The sequence below is a fragment of the Topomyia yanbarensis genome, unplaced genomic scaffold (assembly GCF_030247195.1).
Source record: "Topomyia yanbarensis strain Yona2022 unplaced genomic scaffold, ASM3024719v1 HiC_scaffold_82, whole genome shotgun sequence".
Lineage (NCBI taxonomy): Eukaryota > Metazoa > Arthropoda > Insecta > Diptera > Culicidae > Topomyia > Topomyia yanbarensis.
Genome location: NW_026684069.1, coordinates 85,060 through 107,793, shown reverse-complemented (window position 1 = coordinate 107,793; position 22,734 = coordinate 85,060). Strand labels below are relative to the sequence as shown.

At 39.0% G+C, this 22,734-nt stretch overlaps 1 protein-coding gene across 7 annotated transcripts in view; it reads right to left on the bottom strand.

Annotated features, from left to right (window-relative positions):
- The window catches only part of LOC131696167 (whirlin-like), a 48,925-nt gene extending 26,412 nt beyond the window's left edge, over positions 1-22,513 (bottom strand). The window contains exons 1-4 of one of the 7 annotated variants that reach the window (XM_058984712.1): positions 22,105-22,513; positions 20,247-20,276; positions 20,095-20,177; positions 5,455-5,599 (exon numbers count right to left, since the gene is read on the bottom strand). In XM_058984712.1, coding sequence (XP_058840695.1) covers positions 5,455-5,599; positions 20,095-20,177; positions 20,247-20,276; positions 22,105-22,507 — 661 coding nt within the window. In that variant the 5' untranslated portion in view covers positions 22,508-22,513. Of the gene's footprint in view, positions 1-5,454; positions 5,600-20,094; positions 20,277-21,936 lie in introns of all 7 variants that reach the window. The other 6 variants (XM_058984709.1, XM_058984707.1, XM_058984708.1 and 3 more) reach the window with 6 other exon arrangements.
- Positions 22,514-22,734: the final 221 nt, after the last annotated feature.

Genomic DNA, 22,734 nt, shown 5'->3' with positions numbered 1-22,734 from the left:
TTGAAAAATTTCGCCAAAAAATATTCGCACAGAACAATTAATTCCCTAGAACTCGCTATCATATAGCTTTGCTGCACAAATGGCGATTTTCGAAAAATATATATTGAAAATAGTGCAATCAAGATCTCATACGCCCTTTTCAAATATTACTCTTGAATAAAAATTGTTTGTTTAATATTGAAAAATACTTAATCTCCCATATACATGAAACTTAGAAGGTTTCATCAGAATCAAAGATGGTCACCGATATTGACGCAATTGAATCAAACTTGATAGAATTGCTTTACAGCAGAAAAAATCTGTCACGTTACATAAGATAAACTGTGTTTTCTTAAAAACTAATAAAACTTTAAAGTTTTCACAATACAGTTTCAAAAAGTAGTCTCAAAGTAGTAAGAAAAAATGCAGGCTAGACATTGTATGCATGCTGTTGGTGTGGTCCACAAAACTTTTTTGAATTTTTGATCTGTCACGTTACAAGTTACTTCACAACTGAAAATAACCAATAATCCATATTCATCAAAATTTTTCAAGCAATATCATCAAATTTAAATTAGACTACGATATAAAAATGTGGTTGCAAGCAAAAAGTTGAAAATATGGATTTTGTTAACCTTTTTATCTCCTTCAACAAACTTTCATAAATGACAGACATGAAATTTTTTTTCTGGGATCGCCATTCATATTTTTTAATATTAGAGGTTATATACATACGGAAAACAAACAGTTTGACGAAAAATTTGATAAAAAAAAATTTCGCCTGTGGTTGCCATTTTCGGATCCTTGACCATATGTAGTTATCAAATATCGTTATTTTGAAAAAAAAAAAAAGTGATTTTCGGGGGTGCCAAAAGATACATGCATAGTCTCTTCAACAAAGTTGTTTCTTAGTATATTACCTACAACTAAGCTGAACAGAGTTATTTTATTTTCATGAATGACCAAATAAAAATTTGCTTTTCATTTTTTAGGGGATTAATTGCCAAACTAATACATCTATAAAATGGCAAACTTTGCAGAAGACACTATAGCTCAAAAATCGGTCTGTCGTGGTCAAAACAATTTCGATCACGTTTTTGTCTATTTGGAAGCACTATACATTGCGCACTTTCAGATCTGTTTCCTTCCTTGCTTCATGCCCTTACGAGATTGAACTTCCTCAATCATGGTACTGGCTGCACATTTTGAGATACTAGATGCTGATTTTTGCCGTTGTCAATATTATCTGGGCAGCTGCCGCAAATTTGGCAATTGTTTATGTTCAGCGGTTTCTCTAGTTCCAACAGAAGTCCTTCGGAATAGAATGTATTTCATCCAAATGTGACAATAAGCGGTGTTCGATCTTGTAGCCGAACATTGATTTTCTCATCGTCATTATATATGAGGATCTTAATTATAGCATTGTCACACACAACCATCCCAAGTAACCAATAAGCATTATAACGTAGCTTAATATCTGCTTCAGATCTACATATAGGGCAGTCTTAAAGAGCCGTGAAGCTCTAAATACTGATATAATGCTTGTATTATGCCAGAAAAAGCGTAATATTACTGCTATTACTGTGCAAAGACTGGCATCCACTTTTGCGGTACTAATGCTATTATATAGCACCAGCGTATAAATGTCAAATTTGAAAGCCTAATATTGCCACCACTAATGTTATTAGAAAGTTTCATTTGACTATCATTTTCCACCATGGTTTTGAAACCCTTTCTTATGTTGCCTTTCGGTATGACGAACAAAAAGAGAACAAAGTGAATAAAATGTTCTGTTTGGAACCGTAATTGACTCCCTTCTAATGCATTGTAATGAATATGAATATGAAGAGATTTCTTTTTCCCATTATATGAAAAATGTTTTATGAAAATTACGTCTAGTGAGTCTCGCACAGAGGTACTTTGCCTCATCCTTCACGATAAGTGCGCTGCTTTTGCTGCCTGGGCTGTATTCCATATGTTCGAATGAAACGAAATATACTAAAGATAATCTTCATGATGGGTTGCTTAACGAATAAACCCACAGCATTAGGATAGCATTACATCGGCTTTTTATTTGCACTATAATGGCACTAAAGGCCCATGTAAAGCATACATCGTTCAAAGATTCTTGATGCATATACGTGTTATATACGCTTTATATAAGCTATATTTAGGCTGTGCATGTATGCATTAATGATGCTAATATAGAGTTTTATTGCATCTTTATTGCTATAATGGAGTTTAAATGCAACATTTGTGCAAATGTATAGCCAATATTGGGCAATGACTTAATGCTTATGATTGCTTGGAATGTGTTTTAAGTTATTCAAAATGAATAATTTTGCTGCGCCAATTTGGAGAACACCTTGAGCGCTGAATGCCTGACATGGTAGAACTCGTTAAAGGTGACTTCCGGAAGTACAACCTCCATTTTCACCTTCAGAAAATGTTTCACATCATGAATGATCGGTCTAATGCGAGTCATCAATAATCACCATGTTTGGTCGGAGCACTATTTCTTACTTCTGAGACTCACTCATCTCGACAGTTTACTACGTCAAGAGTTATAGTAACAGTTTCTTTTGATCTTCAGACAATGCAGACAATATAAAAGAAACTATTCTTGTCGATCGCTTCGCACTGGCTTGGGTAGAAGCATAAAGCACACTGAGGTTCATGACCATTGTCTTTGATGGTTGGAAATAGCCTTCTTCAACATTTTCTCAAAAATTTGTTCAAACCAAACGAACTACAAATTTGTCAAAAGTCGTTGAAAAATATGTTTTTTACAATTTATTTTTACTACGCGCCTGCCGCGTTTTTGAATTAAGTACAGTTCCTTCAGAAACTCTAGCGAAATCGACTCACTAAGAAATTCACGCTAGTACCGGAGGGTGAAGCTCTGAAAATTACAAAGGTTTGCAAATCGTTTCTCCGTGATATGCAATGAAATGCATGGAACGAGACACAAATCAGTCTTGATGGTATTCCTTTAGATTCTATTTTTTCAATATTAATATATAAAATTTAAATGATGTCAAAAATTCCATGTCAAGTTGTCGAATTATTAATATTAAGCATTTAAATTTATTACTTTTACTTAAATGTTTCAAATTCCCGAAAAGATTTTTTTTAAACCTCGCTTTTGGCGTATACATTTTATTAAACCACTCTCTCCGCGTTTTCAGTAGTTCAGCTGAATAGCAATCAGCATGTTGGTCATCCGTTTGCTGTGGAACCCGAACAGAATGGTGTTATCTATGAAAACATTCTCAAACTGGGATCGGCAGAATGTCTTTTTCGCATAAATATTGAACTATGCAACCTTTATTTTTACCAAAGGAAAAAATGGATGTACCAATTTGCGCATAAGTGCACAATACTTAACATAAAGAAGTTGGATTTGAATGTTTCGTATACCCCTCGTCAGTAACTGACAGCAACGTGCTGTCATTTAGACGATATATCCAAACTAACACCAAATTGGCGCCAGTTAAACATTAAATTCAAACAGTTCACCCAACATGTGTGAACGCCTAGAGTAACTGGCTGGTACCGAGTGATGTCTCGATTAGCCAAGCACAGAAGCTCTGGGTCACTGACGAGTATAGGAAAACGAACTCTTGTCCCTCTTGTCCCAGAGCTCCTATACTTGGCTAACCGTGACATCACTCGGTACCAGCCAATTGCTTTAGGCGTTTACACATGTTATGTGAACTGTTTGGATTTTATGTGTACCTGGCGCCAATTTGGTACTAGTTTAGATATATCGTCTAAATGGCAGCAAGTTGCTGTCAGTTACTGACGAGGGGTACACGAAACATTCAAATCCAACTTCTCTAATATTGGATTAGTTTTTACTTTCGTTGACATTGGAAAATACAAAGTCCATGTTAAACCGACGCGGTCCGTAGCAATCCAGACCGATTTTGATGGGGGCCGAGGTGCCAAGAAGGTTGAGAACCGCTGATCTACAAGATAGAAAATATTGACCTAACCTAACCTAACGGGGTACCGTGGAACCATTTGCGACCAACTCGTATTATGGTAGTAATGGATTTTATGTAGCGTGTCGGTTCCTAAATGTCTCTAACTTTTTTCTGTAATTGGGATAGTTTTGCTTACAACCATCATCGTCAACCAGGAGCGGATCCAGAAAAAAAATTCGGAAGGGGTCCATAATTTCGATTTTAAAATGTTCGTTTTACAATGCGCAATATATAATACCCTCATTCAATTAAAATCAATTTTGGTGGTTGAATCTGGTTTGGAATGATTTTGAATTTAAAACGAATTTAAAATAGAAACTATATAAAAATTTCTCAAGCAATTAAAAAAACCCTCCCCCTGGATCCGCGACTGTCGTCAACCGCAACCAAAGATCCTTGCTTCAATGACAGATTTAAGTTCCAAAAAAACACTCACTTATCCTACTGCACAGAATGCGTAGCCAATAACAATATTCTTCAAAAGTTCCTTATGCAACTTTTTGATACTCGATGTTCATGAAGATCTTCAGTTTTTCAGGGGAAAATTTCAATTTAACGGTACTTTTAATGATATTTTAAATTCGAAAACAATGTTTTATAAAATCCGAAAATAAGATTTCTTTGTTAGATGTATCTGGATAGATTAAAGATAAAACAATCAGAACCCGCTATTAATAAAAGAGCTGTAATATCAATTGCTTAAAACCGCAGACAGTTGAGTACTTATGGCATTTCCAAAAGATGATCCGTCCAAGAATACGTCCATCTCCCCTATATCGATTTAAAGCGAGAACCAACAAGCGCAGATGATAGCTGTATGCAAATCATCAACGTTCGTTTCTCCTGCACTCAAACCTGATTTTTCCTTCCGAAGCGATTCAACGTTTGGACTTTAGATGCATTTGACTCAGCGATAGTCAGTGTACTGTGGTACGAGGCCACGACGACGTGTTCGAATTGTAATTTGTTTTTTACTCCCTTCTGTTGAACTCGCAGTCTGTGGTGGAAGGTGTGACAGGTTATCTCAAGGATATGGCCTGAAGACGAGGAGTTAGACAAATAGAAAATCTGCTAAAACCAACGATGCAGACTGCGATGTACGACAACTGGGACAGACAAGTGGAGAGAAATGTATTCCTTCTAGGATTTTCGCCTGCCTGTTCGTCACATATTCAATCATTTGATATGCGAGACGAATCGTTTGCGAATAATCAAAGATTAAAGCTTCTGTGCCTGTTTGAAGCAGGGTAAGCTGTATCTGCTGGATTTATTTTCACTCTAAAAATAATTTGGGTTGTTTGCTACCCGAATCATTTTTTAGAGCGAAACGTCAATAAAAATATTGACTTTTCATGAATGTTTCTGCAAAACAAATTTCTAATCTAATGCGAAGCAAAAATCTCGTTTTTTCTTTGTTGCTCACTCTTCTGCAGCAAGTTTTAAGGTAATACATAACGCTGATCCATCTGCAGCGCTTGGTACTCACACTCACCTGAATCCTTGCCTCCTTTGACGCAGATGCCGAACCCGTGACTAGCTTCGGTTTGCTGGTCACGTGACATGTTCACCGTGCGCGTCGTCAGTGAGTGAATACTCGGTATATTACGATCCCGTTCCCGATCACGATAGATCTGTGGAAAATGCGAAATATTATTACTAAATAGTGATAATTCCTAATTCAATGAGAGTTGTCACTTCTTTGAAATGTCATAAGAAACGATCAATACTAAATTTTAAACGGATAAAAAAGAAGTCGATTTTTTTGCCCACTACACCAGACGCCCCTCTTAATATCTTGAGAAAGTATCAAAATAAATACTTATTTGAATATCAACAAAAACTTCTACATCCCGTTGAAATATCAATTTGCTCGCGCTTATAGCAAAATTAAGGGCCCTATTCTCACAGTCACATCGCTTAGTGAGGAGCAGGAAATTTTCTTCCAGGCACAAGGTGACGTGACTGTGAGAATAGGGGCCTAGTTTTCTGTCACAGGACCGATTTTTTGTTCTTGAATTTTTAATTTTTAACCAACCGATAAAAAGACCAAATCACTAACATGAGTACTAGACTGCCCAGAAAAATAATGAAATTTTGAAAGCTCAATCGGCCCACCTCTGAGTCGATTTCTAGTCCCACCAGAAATTCTTGCACCAAATTTGAAGCAAATCGGACAAGTCTAGCTACCGGACCAACGTACCTGAATTTTGTATGAGATTTTTCGACAATTTACATGGAGAAAACCCTCAAACTCGCATTTTTGCCGCTAGGTGGCACTGTATGCGTCGTATTATCACTGTAAGTAAAAAAAAAGAAAAATAATTTATTTGCCTACAACTTTGTCGAAGACTGCTAGTGAATCCGGCTTTGTTAAAAGAAGTTATTAAATTTTTAACGAAGTGATGTCTGAATCAATTTTCTATGGGGCCTAGCAGTGCATGGTTGTGTATCAGTACTTGATTCGCACGAACTATACATGTTTGTGAAATAACCGTTAGGTTTAGCTCAATAGTATGTTCAGGAGAATTATATCACATAATACAAGTTATGTTTTGGTTGGAAAATTTTAGCTCCACATGTGACCGCATAGAGGGCGCCAACACTAACTTTTCATAGAAAAGAGATAGAATATCGTTATGTTCGGGAGAATTATTTCAAAATTCCTGTTCTACAACTTTGTGGAAGACACCTAATTTCTATCTCTCTCCGTTGAAAAGTTAGTGTTGGCGCCCTCTATGCGGTACAATGTGGAACTAAAATTTTCTAACCCAAACATGACTCCTATTATTTACTACAATTCTTCGGAACATACTATTGAGCTAAATCTAACGGCTTGTTCACAAAAATTTTTTAGTTCGTGCGAATCGAGTACTGATACACAACCATGCACTGCTAGGCCCCATGCAAAACTGACTCAGACATCACTTCGCTAAAAGTTTAATAACTTCTTTTAACAAATCCGGATTCACTAGCAGTCTTCGACAAAGTTGTATAAAATTAAATTATCTTTCTTATTTTCACTTACAATGATAATACGATGCGAACAGTGCCACCTAGCGGCGAAAATGTGAGCTAGTGTTATTTCTACGTGTAAATTTTCGAAAAATCTCATACAAACTTCAGGCACGTTGGACCGGTAGCTAGACTTGTCCGATTTGCTTAAAATTTGGAACAAGAACTCCTGGTGGGACTAGAAATCGACTCAGGGGTGAACCGATAGGGGTCATTTTTTTCCTGTCACTCTAATGAGTACTCATTATGTGCGACATTACAACATCAAATTTAGATTTATGTTTTCCATTTGATTTAACTTTTGTGGGGATCTTGTGCTTGACATTTGGAAGTTCTTTTTAATTCAGTTCGTTTATTTGATAAGGCACGTTTACGTTAGCATGGGCGGATCCAGAAAGTAATTGGGGTGGAGAAACGGCATAAAATTTCGATTTTAAAATGAATGTTACATAATAACCTCATTTAATTAAAACCAATTTTGATTGCTTAAATTTGTTTTAAAATGATTCATAATTTGAAACTAATTTAAAATTAAACCTAATTTGAAATTTCTCAACAGAGATTTCTTAAAACTAGGGGTTTACTCATTGATTTTTTTTTATAATAAAATTAAGAGAATTTTAAAGCTGGGAGTCTATATTAATATACAAGAAGGGATAACATAATTTTATTAAGATTACACGGTGCCACAAAATAAAAAAAAAATGAATGTACCTTTCAAGTGACCTGTTAAATGTTGTAGATCTAGTCAAATACAACACAAAACCGTGTTTGATCAAATTGATATACCCTCAAAATTTATGGCAAAAACACTATTTTTCAGGACTTCGTCCTTATCTACGTGATCATTTCTCATCCGGTTTGTATTTTTTTGAATTCACTGAAAAGAAGAAAAAATAGCTTTCCAACGGTGTGCTGTGTTATGTTCTTTTGTTGAAAATCCGATGCGGTTTTAGGACGACAATTTGAAAGTGACCATTTTTTGCGATTTGTTCATGAAAAATCTGAAAATTGCTTAACATTTTCTTTAGAAAGCGTCTTTATTTTTATTAAAATTTAGAGAAAAAAATTAATTCCGCAGATAACGATTTATGTATCATCAATATCAGTTTGAGAATGACAGAGTTATCATTTATTTTTTTTTTTTTCAAATTAGAAACTTGCTCGCATGAACTTTTACGGAGACGGATTTCTTTAAATCGATTTTTTTCGCTCCATTGCGTATACATTCAAAAGTATCTATGTGGTCTCTGAAGTTAAAATTTAAAAAAAAAATAACGGAAGTTGGTCTTTGAAGTTAAAACTTTAAAAAATAACGGAAGATATGATTCTAGAATTTTATAGTACTCGACAACGCCTGACTAACCCCTTAAGAATTCAAGCGTGTCAGCTTCTAATTCGGAAAACAATCAAAAACTCTGCCATTCTTCAACTGACTTTGATAACAAATAGATCGTTAGATGCAGAATTAAATGTACTATCTATATTTCTATGGAAGTAAAAAACTTCTTTAGTAGAATGTTGCAAAATTTTTATTTTTTTCATGAAAAATCGCAAAATAATGATTGTTTTTAAATTGTTCTCCCAAAACCTCAGATTAATTTTAACAAAGAACATAACATAGCAAAAAAATGAACTTGACTTTCAAATAAAATTATCTTCGATTAGGGCACTTAACATTAAATATCGTTACTGCCATATGAAACAGCATGCTTTGTCGTATAGATCACCAAAACATGGCACATACGGTATTTTTTTATATTTTGCAATATTTACTCAAAAAATAGTTTATTTAGTTAAAAGTATATATAACTTTCTAACGAGAGAATCCAGAGGTTCGGTATATTAAGACAAATTGTTTCCTTTCAAAATATCTGAAGGTATTTCTAAAGTAACCTTAGAGGGATTCCATGAGAAACCGGCCGACCGCAAAATATGACCATCGTCGATTCGAACGAAACTTTGCAGGTGTGTTCGTTGTATGAATCTCCATGATATTCTCTGGCGATTGGAATATTTTGATACAAGAGTAATTTTTCAAAAGGGCGTGAACGTTTCTACGTGCATGAATTTCAAATTTTTTTTGTTCGATTACTGTATTTTATACAGCAAAACTATCTGAGAACGAGTTACAGGGAGTTACATACTTCTGTCTGAAAAAATATACACTGAAAAAAATGTTGTGTCATTTTTCAAAAAAAAAACAAAAATTTATGATAAAAATTTAAATTGCGAAAAAACCCATTTTTTTAAATTTTTTATATTTTGTTACCAAAAACCTAAAGAGAAAAGAAACATTTTGATTGTGATTGCATGATGGAGAAAAAATCGGTAAAAAAGTTTTTCTAACAATAACTTCGTACATGTTTTTAAATTTCATACTAATTGACATACAACATTGTAATTTTATTACAGAATATAATTCTAAGCACCATTTAAAATCAAAATGCATTTAACAAAAATCTTCCAAAATGCGATAGTTTTCGAGATATTTGAAATTTTGCTACTTCAAAAACAATTAATTCGTGTAATTATGCTCTTTTTAAAAGTTATTCGCGTTACCCCATCAAAAAATGTCAAAAATTTAATGTTTATCGTTTTAAAGACGTAAAAGCAACCTTTTTAGTGTATTTGGATCATGGAGAAGCTTTCATTAAAAAAGTTTTCCTAACAACAACTTTTGACATTTTTTTATAATTCTTACTATTTGCAGTCAAAAATACAATTTTCTTTTTGAATATGAAACGCCATTTTAAATCGAAATGCTCTTAACAAAAAATTTCTAAAATGTAGTAGTTCTCGAGATATTTTAACTTTTGTTCTAACAACACAATTATTTTGTTTTATTACGACCTTTTCATAGGTTAGTCGCGTTTCTCCATCAACAATAATAGATTTTTCAAAAGGCCCGTAAACTTTCCTGCAACTTTCTCTTTGACATCAAGGCGATATTGTAAACCATTTGAAAGTTACATGAAAGCAATTAAAATATATTTCAACCATAGGGTCTGTTGATTAAATTATATAGCTGAATCATATGTTGGTTGTTTTCATGTAACTTTAAAATGTTTCACAATATCGACTTGATGTTCAAGAGAAAGTTGCAGGAAAGTTTCATTTTTCACATTTTCTTCAGTGTATATTTTTTTCAGACAGAAGTATTCATTCCCTGTAACTCGTTCTCAGATAGTTTTGCTGTATAAAATACAGTAATCGAACAAAAAAATTGAGATCCATGCACGTAGAATCGTTTACGCCCTTTTGAAAAGTTGCTCTTGAGTCAAAATAATCTTATTACCTGTGGAAAATATTTAGTCTTGCATGACGGTGAAACGTGTAAAGTTTCATTGGAATCTAAGATGGTCGGTCACGATTTTAAAGATTTTCGGACGGATCTTCGTGGAATTCCTCCTTAATGAAAAATCAAAACTGCAAAAGTTATACAAAGAAAACCATTTTTTAAGAAACACCCTGTATTTTTTGGTAAATTTCTTATAAAATGAAAAGTACACGACAAAGAGTTTCAGTGTCTTCGACAAAGTTTTTTAAATTTTTGCTTTCTTCTATTTTCTAGAATACAGTGAAACGCTATCTCGAACCATTAAAAAGTTAATTTTCTGATTTTAAAAAAATAAAGAACCACTCTTACTACTATGTAAAATAATAGACAAGTATTGTAAAGTGCCATATTTTATCATGAAAGCTTTATTTTTTATATTCTCCACCGTGGAAGTAATTTAAACATATTACAAAGAGTTTATTAATGAAAAACCATATTTTTGATAAAACTGTTTTCACTTTCATTTTTTTCCTACCTATCCTTTAGATGTTTTTCAGAGTTTTGGAAGACGAATATTTTCTTCTAGCGCATCAAAATTCTAGCTTCTATTATTATGAAGATATGTGCACTTAATATATTTAAAATACCGTTTTTTAAATCAACTCTAGGAATTTTTAAGAAATATTGTATTCGCCATGACCTTATTTATAGTTGAAAAAGAATTATCTTTTGTTTGACCCCAATAAATGATATTGTTATTTCAAAAAAATCGAAAGTGCTCATAACTTTTCAGCGAAAATAGTTAGATATGTGGTGCCATGAAACAAATTATTCGCCTTAAAACAATCTTAAAGTTGTCTGAAGACTACTTCGGTTTTAAATCAATACCGCAAAAGTTGTTTGAATAAAACAATTTTTCTGAGATACACCAAGAAATACCCTAACCTTCAATTTTAAATTTGCTGTAAAATGAAAAGTAAGACAGATAGAGCTTACATGTCTTCAGAAAACTTTCCCAAAATTTGACGTTCCACAACTTTGTTGAAGGTAGCTAGAATGATTAAAAAGTTATTTTTTTGATCTTGATAAAATCAGTACCACCCTAACTGTTGTTTTAACAAAAAGAAGGGGCTTATAAACTACGAAAACTTCTCCAAAGACTGTTTCTGCTAAATTTGCATTCTGGACCACTGTGCGTTGGTGTACGGTACAGGCGGAAGAGGACACTACTGAAAATGATAAGAAAACTAAAAGGGTTGGTTAAATCTGCATATTGATGGTGTTTCAGGGAAGCCTATCCGAGGGATATATAGAGAAGATCGCAGCTATCAGATATATCCCGGATCGGGACATTGGATGTTCTTCTTCGGGCTCGAAAGGAATTCAATGGTTGAGATCTGGCGGAGCAATACTCGGTGCATGCCCAGACAATATGTTCAATATCGTGATTACCTTCACCACAAGCCCAGATACCCAGTACCGCGAGCCCAATTCATCGGAGATGAGCGTCTGACCTGTAGTGATTGGACATAAATCGAGACACATTTCACACGAATGAATCCCCGACCCACATCCATTTTGCTAAACCAACGCTTCGTTGATACCTTTGGTATAATAGAATGTAGCCACCGTCCTAACTCTCCATTGTTCCAAGATGTCAGCTAACCTTCTACCGTCCTCTGCTGAGAAATATTGAAAAATTGAAGCAGATTAGTCTTTCGTAGATGTCGCCTTCTAAAAGCGCCCGCCTTAGTCGAAGAGTCCGCTTCTTCAATACCAGAGTAATGCAATGAAACCCAAACTAAGATAATCTTGTACGATCTTACATCCCCTGGAAACATGGAATGTGATTTCTGCGTTTCACCCGATGGGGAGCCTCTACTGAGTTTAGGCTGTGTAATACGATAACGTAATGATCGGTGGGTAAAGTATCAATGATCCCGAAGGGTAAAGGGCGAACACGAAATTATTGCGACACATTCAACGGGGCATAACTTTTTTACCATTGGGTAAAAATCAACCAAATTTTGCACACTTTCTCATTGATGTGTATTGTTTACATGCTGTCAAACTCGAAGTCCTGTTTTTCTATTCAACGAAAATGAAGGTGAACCAACGCGAGTCGAGAGAACAAATTCTTTCCAAACACCTGGAATTTCCTGACCTGTCGCACCGGCAGTTAGGAAAAATGTTGAACATTCACCATTCAACCGTCTCCAGAGTGTTGAAGCGGTTCCAGGAGCGGTTGACGTTGGACCACGGCAAAGGAGCTGGAAGAAAACCGGGACCGGGAACAAAAAAACGGAGGGAAAGGTGAAGCGGATGATTAAAGCAAGTCCCAACGTCTCAAGCCGATTTTAAGCAAATTCCGGGGTTGGAGTTTTTCACCGGCAAGAGCAAGTTCTATGTGGACAACCAATTTAAGAAGAAGAAAATGTCGAAGTTCGCCTCCAAATATCTCATTTGGCAGGCCTCTTGCGTACTGAGGAGTGAGCCTTTCGTGACAAAGGGCACAGTAAATGGCGAGATCTGAAAATCTGAGTGCCTCGAGAAGCGCCTTTTGCCGTTCTTGCAGCAGCACGACGAAACTCCGCTATTTTGGACAGATTTGGCATCATGCCACTATTCTAAAAGTGTCCTGGAGTGGTATGAGGCCAATTCTGTCCATTTTGTTCCAAAGGACATGAACCCGCCAAACTGTCCGGAGCTGCGCCCGGTGGATACTGGGCAATGATGAAGCGGGAACTTCGGAAGAGCAAGAAGACAGTCAAAGACGAGAAGGACATGTTAAGAAAATGGAAAAAAAAAATTTACACTCAAGACTCCATCGATTAACTTTTCTTTTGATTTTTGAAGTAAATATATGTATAAAACTACCCTAAAATTTTGGTTTGATTATAAGAAAATTGGCATGACATTTTCGGTGTCGCAATAATTTCGTGTTCGCCCTTTATACTGAATGACAACAAGTTCTGCGACGTAAACTGAAGTAGGATAATTGAGTTTGAATGAGACGGTGAAGTTTAATTCAGTCGAAAACTCACCGCCTCATACTAATGCCAGTGGAGCTTTACTTGACCCGTCAGTGTAAAACAGTGTACTGTCGAAACTGAACTAAAAGCCCCCTTAATATCCAAGAAGACTGAAGCCATCTGATTTATGTTAGCATAGGAATTTGAATTTCGCAAGGCATTCGTTCGTCCTTTGGCTTTACCAGAGCCAAATTGTGTATCTGACAGTAAACCATTTGCTCCACCCAATTGTCGGGACGGAATAGGATCATTTTCTCCAAAGAATAACGGATACAGGACAGCATTGCAACTGGTCGATACGAGTTGTAGTCGGAGGCCGGGTTTTTGGATGGCGATGACACTCACTTGTCTTCAATCATCAAGTAACCCTTAAGAATGTCTTCTCTGAATTGTTTCTACCATGTATAAGTTTCAAGATATTGACTCTCAAACTTCAGTGAATATCTGCACGTGATTCCAATACCTGGTGGCCATTAGTCGGTTGCCGGCTCTCAGCTCTGTGGATAAACTGGTGTCCAGGTTGGGCCCGATCGCGACCTCGGTGTCTCGTTTACTGCCTCTATGGCTGCACGCCAAAAATTTCAATGCTCTTCTGGCGATGATATCCAACGTCCAATCCAATCCAATCCGGCACTTGCTATGTACCGATTCCAATACCGAACAAAGTTCACTTCCGATGAAAAGCTGGTTGTATACTTGGTCTAAGTCGGATTCAAAACGCACGGGGCTGTTCTGCGCCCTTTGCTTGATTCGCATGAACGAAGAAGCGAGAGCGGCGTCTGCAGTCAGGGAAGCGACCTGCCTGCCTAGCTCGTTGCCGATGGTCTTGGCATCAATTGCCATGCACACGTTTCCGCTTAACTCTACGCCAGAGCTCTGATGTTCAGTAGCCTGAAGAGATACCTTCCAGAAACCAGATCCAGCCTGTGTTTTTCGGCTCTTAAATCGTTTTCCCGCCCTCGTTTTCGACCATTCTGAAATCATCATCTGACCTCGGTGCGGATTGTCCAAAGAAGAATTCTTCAATGCCCGCAGCGCCGTTTGGCGTGCCCTTGTGGTTCTCTCGACCTCTGGGCACCACATGTGCACCGTTGAGGAAGGTTCCCACTTGTCTTGAGGATGCAGGTAACGGCGGCCCGGTTTAACATACTGGTGAGTTCCACCGGGGTGTATCTCGTCCCAATTATATAAATCGTCGACGGTCTCATCGTAGCGGTTCCAGTCTGCCCGATCGTAGAGCCACCGCCTTCGGTGGATTGTAGCAGGTGGTACCTGGGTGCACGTAATCTGGATAGTGAAGTGGTCACTGTTGCATGGGTCGACGAGAACAGACCACCCTCAACATCATTCCAGTGAGCGACGTCGATGGCAGATTCCATCTGCCCGCGGAGGAATGTCGACCTGCCGTTGTTGAGAACAACGGCGTCGTCGTTTCCGGCTACTTCAACAATGTCGTTTCCTCTCCTGTTCCATGTACGTGAGTCCAACTCGTGTGGTGCCCATTTACATCTCCCATGATGATCAATTTGATCAATGAGCCGCTGAAGTTTGCAGCTTACATTGCCAGTACTACCGCAAATATATAGAGATACGACGATGCACTGAACTGGATAGCCTGATCCACCGTCTGGTAGATAATATGGGCACTGGCGGTGTCCCACGAATACCGGTTCCACACCATGATACCGGGTTCATCTGATCCCGACCTGCGTCTCCTGCAGGACCAAGTAGATGGGCTGAGTCTGGACAATGTTTTTTAGATCACCTAGGCCTCTTCGCAAGCCACTTGTGTTCCACTGGAGGATCAGTGTTGTTCAGTTGACTATTGAGGCGGTTGAGTGAAGGCTAGACGAGGGCAGGTTCATGTCCGCTGCGCCCTCTCCTCCACAGATCGCTAATCCGCTCAAGGCTTTGTGGGGGATCGAGGAGGGGTTTCTTTAATCTCCGACGTCGTTGTTGTGAGTACATGCAAGAAATATACGAACCGCAGATAGTTCCGGACTGAGTGTACCGTAGGACGAGCTTACCCTGGAAAAGGCCAGGTCTCTTGTACCTGTAGCCGCCGCGGGTGCATCGCAGCAGGACGGAACTTTCCCGCACGAGGCCAGTACAGGGAAGAGGACGCTCGTGTTGTCATCAATAACATTTTTATTCGAGCTGGTAAAGACTTCGGTGAGAGTATGGTTACTCCCCGTCATGGTTCAGATGAGTTAACAACTGCTGATGGACTGTTTGCTGGATACTTCTGAGCTGTAAACCTCTCACATTTCAATCGGGATTGAGTGTACTGGTACTTATCCGGGGGTGCCGGGGTCTTCCACGCCAGCAGCAGCCAGGGAGCATCGCAACAAGGTGGAACGTCCCCGGTCAGGGCCGGCACGGGGTCAGTGGCCGTCATAATTGATGACTACTGGATTTTTTGATGGTCTAAAAAGTACCGGGTGCCAAGAGCAACCGGGAACTGAATTCAGATATCGTCATACTCATTTCTGTTGGTGAGTATATGATGTTTCCTGGCTGAGAGCTTTCTAGTGACCCGCCGGGTGCCAGAGTATCTGGAGACCTGAACTGGTTCTCGTTGTAGTGCAGTTGTCTGTTTGCTCCTTCTATTTCCGGTGTCACTTTTGAGGTTAGGCGGGGTGATCGCTTGCTCGGGAGGCCCAGCAAGATGCGGGGCACTGGAGGCGGTCGTAATCCTCGTCTTTGAGGTTTCTGTGTTGGTTGATTTTCTGGATTCCTGTCTGGTTGGCCATTCACCACAGGCAAATGGGTAAAATGGATGCAAATGAGGATATTAAGGGTACTTCCCTGTTGAAGCTCTAATGGTATTATGCCAAAAGCTGCTGGGGGTGCATCAGACGTATACGCAACTTCTCCGGTCAGGGTCGACACAGGTGGGGTTTGTTTCACGTTACTCTAGGACTTCTTGTTGTGTATTGGTATCCCCAATAGCTATCCTGTAGTATATGCAGAGTTAGTCGGACATTACGCAGAACGCTCGGAACACGGAGATTTGTGGTATTTTGGTGTCCGCTATGTTAAAAGGCCCGACTAATGAAGAGCTCTTATTGCGAGTTATCGCTCGGGTTGTCCATTGCGTTTTTGGTGGTACTGGCTCTGTGTTGCTTCTGATACGACTTCGTGATTTGTCCTCGTCAACCGCTCGGTTACGGTTTCTTAGCTGCTTTCGTTCGTTGCGAAGTGTGGATTCTCGCTGCTCACATAAGATTTTTAGTGTTCCTGGAAGCGCCTTATCTCAAATTTCCAAGACTGTTTACTTTGACTTTGTGTCAAAGCTTGCTCGAGCTGGTATATTTGGTGCCGTCTCAAGAAAAAAATTTAAGCTTTTGTACGGAATCTCATTTACCTATAATTCTTGGAGGCAGTAAAAGATGTCGCCATATGGGGATCATTAGAATCAAGCTTCTCGGCCAGAAAGCATAATGATTTGTCGTGGTGAGTGGCGTAGCTCTTTTTAATACTTCTGCATCTGAAGTACTCATAGCGCGTTACTTCACACGAGTTTGAAAGGATACACCATTGATTGTATACTATTCCCCCGAAAATCATTCCCCAGAAGGCCAATCCCCAGAATTCCACTCCCCAGAATATCGTCCCCCAGAATATACTATTCCCCAGAAAGTCATTTCCCAGAATGCACCATTCCCCAGCATTCCATACCCCAGAATACACCATCTCCCAGAAAGTCATTCCCCAGAAAAGTAACTTTTTTTATTGATTTGATGAGGCAAATCACTTGTGATGCATTTTTAAAAATCAGCGAAATTAAATGCATTTATTTCCATCAACATAGAAATTCATAATGTATTTTGCTTTGCGTGCAATGTCTTTTGCGTTGCGTGCAAGACGTCAAAACCGTACAAAAAACTAGCCTTACATTCCAAAAAACGTCGAACAACTTGTATCAGCGTAGGACGTTTGTTGAACAAATTGTGTTGAAACCGGAAGTTAGGATGACATTATTTAATCCGAATTTAAATAAAGAATAGCTGACTTTCCCGAAAAACCATTCCACAGAAACTAAGATACCGAAGTGTTTTCCCCAGAAAGAACTATTCTCCAGAAAACCATATCCAGAATGAACCAATGCTCATAAGTTCATTCTACAGTTATAACCATTTCCCAGACATTTTTTTTGAAGTGGGAATTTTTTTTGATGAAAATCAAGCATTTTTTCAGTATGTTGCCCATATTGCTCCCCTCGAAAAGCGCACTGGTAGCAGCATTAGACAATAGCAATATAGGACAAATCGCAAAATTCAGTACAGATGTGTTTTTTAGTGCCATTCAACAGAAACCATAGAAAGTGGTAGCCCCCTTCCTAGGATCTAAAAGAATGAAACAGTGTTATGTAAGTAAGGTTATGTGGCGAAACCAAAACTTTGTACATTACCTAAGTCAATGCATGATGCTGGTACGGATAAGCCGCCGAAAGCGGCGGCTCCTTGCAAAAATATCGTTGCACCAGTCAGGGCCGGCGGAAAGTGTAGGTAGTATGGGTAGTACTACCCACTCGAAAATAACCGAGTGGGTAATTACCCACTCGAAATTTTGAACCATTTCAAAAAATTTAGATGCGCAACCCGATCAGAAACACATAACAGAAATATTTCAAAACTATATCTCGCATTGTTACTTGTTATAAATTTCTGTTATTTTAACAACTAACGAGACCTAATTTATAACACAATATGTTACAAAAATTGTGTTCTGTTACAATCTTGTTATTTCATTCTGATCGGGAACGCATGTATCTCGCACTACACACATTTGAAAACATCGATGTACCATAATTCCATTTGCATAAACGAACGTGATTTAATGTGAATGTAATGTAAGCGTGTGCATTGCGAAATGGAAACAATCCTTACTAATGGACCCCTCACCCTATGCTTTCTACCCACTCGGGCGTAAAGTGTTTCGCCGCCCCTGGCACCAGTTCGATTAAAACGCCAGCTACACCTTTTATACACGCTTCCAACCACTCATTTACAAATTACTCAACCCTCAGGCCCAGGAGCAATTGGTATATCCCCCGTATACTTGCACATATGTCAGTAGCGCCATAATCGCAAATGCGATAACAGTCCCAACTAATAATATATTCAATTCAAAATGATCGCTAACATTGACGAATAATTGTTGTCGAGTATTATGTCTAACTCTTTGGTAAAAGTACCATTTGGCGTAAGGTATGAAAATACTTTCGAATGTATTTAGTGCAACCTGTTTGAGTAAACCGAGCAATCGGGTGGATCGTACATTTGCGTACGAAACATTCCCAATACAAAAGAAAGATAAATGCTCCAAAAACCCACGAAACCATTTGTCAAAATATGCATTCATTTCGATTTTAATATGGATTTAACCAAAGCTCCAAAGAAGGAATCAACATATATGTTTGAATAAACCGGGCAGACGAAAAGATCACAAGTTTGCGTGCAAGAGTTAATTGGCGTACAAAATCAAAGAACTGCTCATGTTTGAAAGAAGGATCCAAGTCCTATATTCGAGTAAACCGGTTATACGAGAGGATAACAGGTTTGCTTGCGAGAGGCCGCCGCTCTCGACGGCACATCCTCAGCAGCTTAACACCGCATAAGTTCCTTTAATTAGGTATGCGCAAACCTTTGACCTAACCACAAATAATGAATAAAAACCATAAGTTTTCTGGGGAATGGGGCATTCTGGGGAATGACTTTCTGGAGAATGGGGCATTCTGGATAATGGTTTTCTAGAGATTGGTACATTCTGGGAAATGTCTTTCTGGGGTATGGTACATTCTGGGGAAGGGAATTCTGGGGAATGGCTTTCTGGGAAATGGCTTTCGGGGGAATGGTATACAACCTACACCATTTTATCCCGTCCAGCGCGATTGCCATTTAACATCTTTGCTCGTTTAAGCAAGGGGTCCTTGAAGTAGCTAAGGCGCTTCAGTACACCCACGCACGACACATATCCACTCTAATCGGTGACTGCACCGTCGATCTCAACGTTCTGAGCGGGCATGTAGACACGGTAGTCCTTCATAAAAGGCTTGTAGCCAGTAATGTAATTTGCTTTCTAAACTTATCTGGGCGAACTTTCGAGAAAACTGTCACGATGGGTATTTCTGCGTCAGTCAGTCAGAATTGTTTAATCTCCACTAAGGAGAGAATTGTTTAAGCATGAAGAGCACAAAACCTATAACTAAAATTGATCTTAATTTAATTTTTCGTTTCGACTTCATCTTTTCAGAATCCGCCACTAACTAAGTGACAGGAATAAGCTAGCGCCGGATTGCCGCTAAGCCAAACTAAAGTCCTTTTCTTGCGAGAAAACGCAGAACTAGAGGTTTGCTCAGAAATACAAATAATGTTTTTGGAGCTAGCGTCAATCCGGCGCCAGCTTCGTCTTATCACTAAGTTATTGTCGCATTCTTATGAGCCGAACTTGAAACACAAATTTCATAACTAATTTAGTTAGGTATTGTGCTCTTCACGCACAAAAATGGTTATAAACAATTTTCTTCTCAGTGGAGAAAAAATAGTTTTTGCCTAATTTTTTTCCACTAAGGAGAAATATATAGCATACCTAGTGTTTATAGTAACCATTAACGGATTAGAGCAAGGTCAATTTTTGAAATATTGCTACAAATATTTCATAACAAGCGCGATATGATAGCGTTGAACAAAAAATTATATTTTCAAGTGTGTACGAGTGTCATTGAAAGAAGTGACGACTTCTCTTAATTGAGCTAATAATAAAAAAATACGTTTGCTTCGATATCTTAGTCACTCACCTGGTGGGTAGTAGAAGGCGGACTGCTGGCAGGACTGCGACGGCCTCGATCTCGCGTGCCATTACTATGATAACTAGTAGGAACTGAAGAAGACGAACTTGTTGTGTTAAACATTCTTAGGACCTGCTCTGGTGAGATAGGTCGCTTCTTACCATTATGTCTGGTAGAATTTGGAACTGTACCTGGCGGTTCGAACAGGGGTGGAAGCAGGCGTGGCGGGAATAGGATAGCGTTTTTTCATGAATCAATTCGCAAATAAGGAACGGGAGAGGGGTGAGTGATTGGTTTCGAGAGTCAAAGAGAAAGTAGAAGAAGAAGAAAAGGTGGAAAAGATCCAGCTTGAAATTACACGATCTTCGACTGTTTTTTTATCTGGTCTCGATAAATATGTCCTAGAACTGAATTACGGACAAAGGACAGAGAGAAAGAAGAGAAAGGTGGGTAGGTATTCAACAATATCCTAATTTGACATTTGAGGTTCAAGTCAGGGAGCACTAGATCGAAATGGAAAGATCAATACATACAGTTACACCATCGAACGGTTCAGGCTAAGGAATTTTACACCACTAAAAAGAACACACTCCGGTCGGAAACACTTCATTCACTGAAAAAACCTGCCGACGCGTTCTAATCGGATAACAACCAACTCGGGCTAACAACATTAACACGAAGATACGAAGAGGTAGGAGAATGTGATGTTAGTGTACAGAGGATTTTGTGTTTCAGTGTCTTGGGTTTAGTACAAGGATCTCGGGAAGTGGATGGGAATTGGATTCTTCTAATTCTATTCACAAATCGGAGTCAACTTTCCTTTCGATCTCCCGGAAGTTGTTCAAGACATAATGGCAAGCAGTAGACATTTGATCGTAACTATATTCTAGAAGAGTAGAATTTGACAGTTGGTTAGAAATGCAAACGGTATCAAAGAAAAACTACAGTGACTTTATATTGGTTCTAATACTAACACAGAGAGGTAAGTCTAGCTCTAGAAGGGACTATTTTCGTCGTTAGGAGAAAATGTGGCGTTAAGATTCTTGGCACGTTGACTTCTAACGACGAACTAGAAGGATCAGTTGGAGAGCGAAACGGAGATCTAGAAGTATTCTAACAAATTGACAGATAGGCAAACTGTTGTTGATCACTGATCAATGGATGCTGGAAGGTGAGTGGTATCAAAGTGTGTGGTGAAGAGTAAGTCGGTGAGTAAAACTAATTTCTGATCATGTGAATTAGTGTGTGTATGTCGACTCGCAAGAGTTGTGTGATTGTCTGTAGAAGGAGGCCGGCAGCTGTATTGTTTGAAGCGGCACTACTAGATTAGAACGCTTATCCGCAGACAGATTAACAGCAGACATTTTCAATACGAAGACATGCTGAAGAAATAAATAATCTAGGCTGAACCCATCAACAGTGTCATTCTCAGAACCAGAAACGAGATGGTTAGGATCATCTGAAGATGGATCCAGCTCCTATCGACATCTAGTCGGCTAAACATCCTTCCCAAATCCTACCGAACGAATTAAACTAACTGTCGATGATGGTTTAGGTAAACGCATGCTCAATGTATGTAGTCGCATGCTGAAGAGATAAAGACTTGAGGAAGAGGTGAGTTTTGATGGGGTTACCGAGGCTATTCTACTGAAACAAAATTCAACAGTAGAGTTGCGGAAGAAACATTCCAAAAAAACGTAACTATATAACAAAATTTGAATTACAGGACTACAATAGATGGAACTATTATGTAACGGAGAAGGCGCTCCAACAAAACGGGGAGGATTTACTCAGACAGAGGAGGTTTAAATTTTAGAAAAATATTTTTGTCTCCAGAAGACTAAGGTTTACCTGCACCAGTTGAAACACCTAAACTAGCTGAGTCTAAATAACTACTTCTACTTGGCAATGAACCTCCTTTGGAAGGGACACCGGCTGTGTTATAATAATAATGAGGAGAGTGTGGTCTTTCTCTTTCTACTATTGTATATGAAGTACCGGGTGGTGAATAATATAAACCTGAACGTCCTCGCAGGGAGCTTGTGCTGTTGCCTATCCGGGTGCTGCCGTACGGGCCGATCACATCCTCGGCTTCGAAGCTGTTCGAGCGGAGTGTGGTCCCGTGGCCACCGCCCGAACCATGGCCTCCTACACCGGAGCTGCCCCCGCCAAGGCTCCCGTGACCGACACCGACTCCGCTGCTGGGGCCACCACCGGTCATGGATCCACCGACGCCGCCGCCGCCGACACCAGCAATACTGCCGCCAGTGTGGTGGTAGATCGAATTGACCGGCGGCGAGACCTGCTGGTAGCCGCTCCTGGAGCTCCACCGGGACGGGCCCAGGTCGCACAGTTCGGCATAATCGTTCCCGCCACCCATCGCTAGGGGGTCTCCGCCACCGGGGGCGCCCCCTAAGCGCATTTCCGCACACCTGAAAGAAACCGGAGAAACAAACAGCGAGTTAGTAGTCGAAAAGCAATTTCATTAAATTGATAATAGCGTAATGGGAAGGCACGAGCCGTTGCGACAAATTAGAACCCAAACACGCAATCCTCGCAATGCTGATTGTCCTCCTCCAGAAACAAATTAGATCCAGTCATCACCCTTTAACAGTCATTGAACAATTTTGTTGGCTGGCGGCCCACATC